Source organism: Colobus angolensis, unplaced genomic scaffold, assembly GCF_000951035.1.
Source record: "Colobus angolensis palliatus isolate OR3802 unplaced genomic scaffold, Cang.pa_1.0 Scaffold216, whole genome shotgun sequence".
Classification (NCBI taxonomy): domain Eukaryota; kingdom Metazoa; phylum Chordata; class Mammalia; order Primates; family Cercopithecidae; genus Colobus; species Colobus angolensis.
In genome coordinates, this window is record NW_012115333.1 from 3,640,249 (window position 1) to 3,642,588 (window position 2,340).

The 2,340-nt window shown below is 37.6% G+C and overlaps 1 protein-coding gene across 1 annotated transcript in view; it reads left to right on the forward strand.

Moving 5' to 3' along the window:
- OPHN1 (oligophrenin 1) overlaps window positions 1-2,340 on the forward strand; it is a gene marked incomplete at its 3' end in the record, with an annotated part of 212,003 nt that overhangs the window by 164,355 nt on the left and 45,308 nt on the right. The window contains exon 5 of the mRNA XM_011943181.1: window positions 1,344-1,415. Coding sequence (XP_011798571.1) covers window positions 1,344-1,415 — 72 coding nt within the window. The remainder of the gene's footprint in view (window positions 1-1,343; window positions 1,416-2,340) is intronic.

Consider the following 2,340-nt stretch of genomic DNA (forward strand, 5'->3'; position numbering starts at 1 on the left):
AGGTTATGTAATTTTTTAAGTCTAGGCTTGTAGCAAACAAGTTTTAGAAAGCCAGCTATAAAAGCACTGGTGATCAGGAGACATAGAGAATGACTATTCTCAAGGAAAACATTATTAATCTTGCCTAGTATTTTTTTTTTTTTTTTTTTTTTTTTTTTTTTTTTTTTTTTTGCCGGGTGCTGCCTGTCCTGGATGGTAGCATTAGGAGCTGCAGTAGATCAGAATGTCAGGGTTCACCAGGTTGTTCTCATACAAAGGCTAGCAGTGACATTTTAGGAGTTTGCCCATTTAGTTGAACCTTGAATCATACCTACACACAAAACAAGAGGCCCAAATTACCTGAAAGACACGTATAACCCATGTACTAATGCCCCACAACTTTCCACACTTTTGGGGTGGTAGGTTAAAAATTGCTTCTTAGATTGGAGAAGTCAGATCTTGTCAAAACTGACTTTTTCCTCTGTTGTCTATTTTTGTTATGAAGATATATCTTGTCTTACTGACACCTATGTCTTATATGGCAAGGAAAAATTAATGCAATGATTTCCAAAATGCAGCCCTTTAGATGCCTTCTCTAAGGTCTTCCATTTTAGTGATTCTAACTCTCACTACGGAGGCACAAACCCCACTTGTTGCCTTGGACATACACAATCTCATAAGAGGTTTATACGAAGAAAAAGCTTTGTATACCTTTACCTGCCCAAAGAACAAGGGGTCTTCTTTGATTTTGATGTTTTTATATCTCCAGAACATATTTATTATTGCCAATATTAATAGTACCTGTACAGGCCATTCCTATTAGCTTCTGAGCATTTATATTTAGGTGATTTGAAGGCCTAGTCTAGTGTTTTCTGTGATGCTGTAATGCGCTCCACATTCTGAAGGAAATTTTCTGGTTTTATGGTACAGGCAGGACTGTAAATGTTTTATCCTAATGCTATCACTGCACACTCATTTGCCTCTGATGAAATGATTTGCACTTGCTGCAATTGTTCTTTTCTCGTATTTGCCATTCTCTTTCTCTTCTCTTTTTCAGCTATCCTTCAGGTCTCTTCTGTCTTCTGCTGGACATCACTTCAGATATTTATCGATTAAAAACTCAGATCAGAGTATCATTAAGGTTACAAAGAAATGCCCCTCTTATTCTTCCTCCCATTTCTTCTCAATGCATTCGATTTTCAGAAACAATATAGAAACAAACAATAATAAACTCCAACAAATCAGCAAACCATTTAACATTTTGCAGGATGGTATATAAATGAAAATGTCATAGTAACAAGGAATCTTGTATCTGAACCTTGTTAACCTAGAAATTATTTTGTTTGTTTTTCCTTTTTGTCTAGGTACACAATGCTAGTGATTTGCTGATTAAACCCTTGGAAAATTTCCGGAAGGAACAAATAGGCTTCACCAAGGTACATTTTCTGTATATGTATAAGCTTTTTTTTAATAGCAATCAAATAGTTGTATGGGCTACTACTCTTCACTTTACAAAGATATGCACCAACCTGCTGGTGCTTTGCTCTTGGCCTAGTCAGCCTCCTAAACTGTGCAAAATAAATGTTTGTTGTTTATGTCACCCTGTCTATGGCATTCTGTTATAGTAGCCTCAACTAACATGACAAAGGGGGTCGGGGGCTGGGTGATTAGTTTCTAGGAGAAAAGTGATCATGAAAGAAAGTAAGAAAATCTAGAACTGGCCTCTGACTTTGTGGCCAACAGACTCTGTATCTGTGTATAAGTTGCTTCTCCTTTTGGTGTTTTTGTTGTTTTGTCTGGAAAACTAGCTATCATTTATCAACTGCCTGCTATGTTGAGCACTAGGCTAGGGGCTTTACGTTCATTCTTTAATCACAAGGAACTTGTGTGCTTCTGGCATTTTCCCCATTTCACAAATGAGGTAACTGAGCCTTGGACAAGATAAATAACATGACCAAAGTTATATAACTAGTGATACAGTTTGGATCTGTGTCCCCATCTAAATCTCATGTTCAGTTGTAATTCCCAGTGTTGGAGGTGGGGCCCGGTGGGAGGTGATTACATCATGGGGGCAGATCATTCATGAATGGTTCAGGACCATCCCCTCAATGCTGTTCTAGTGGTGAGTTCTCATCAGATCTGGTTGTTTGAAAGTATGTAGCAACTCCCTCACCTCTTGCTCCTGCTCTGGCCATGTAAGATGTACCTGCTTTCCTTTCACCTTCTGCCATGATATTATTTCCTGAGACTTCACCAAAGGAGAAGCTGCTATGCTTCCTGTACAGCATGCAGAACTGTGAGCCCATTAAATCTCTTTTCTTTTTTTCTTTTTATTATTATTATTATTATTATTATTATTAT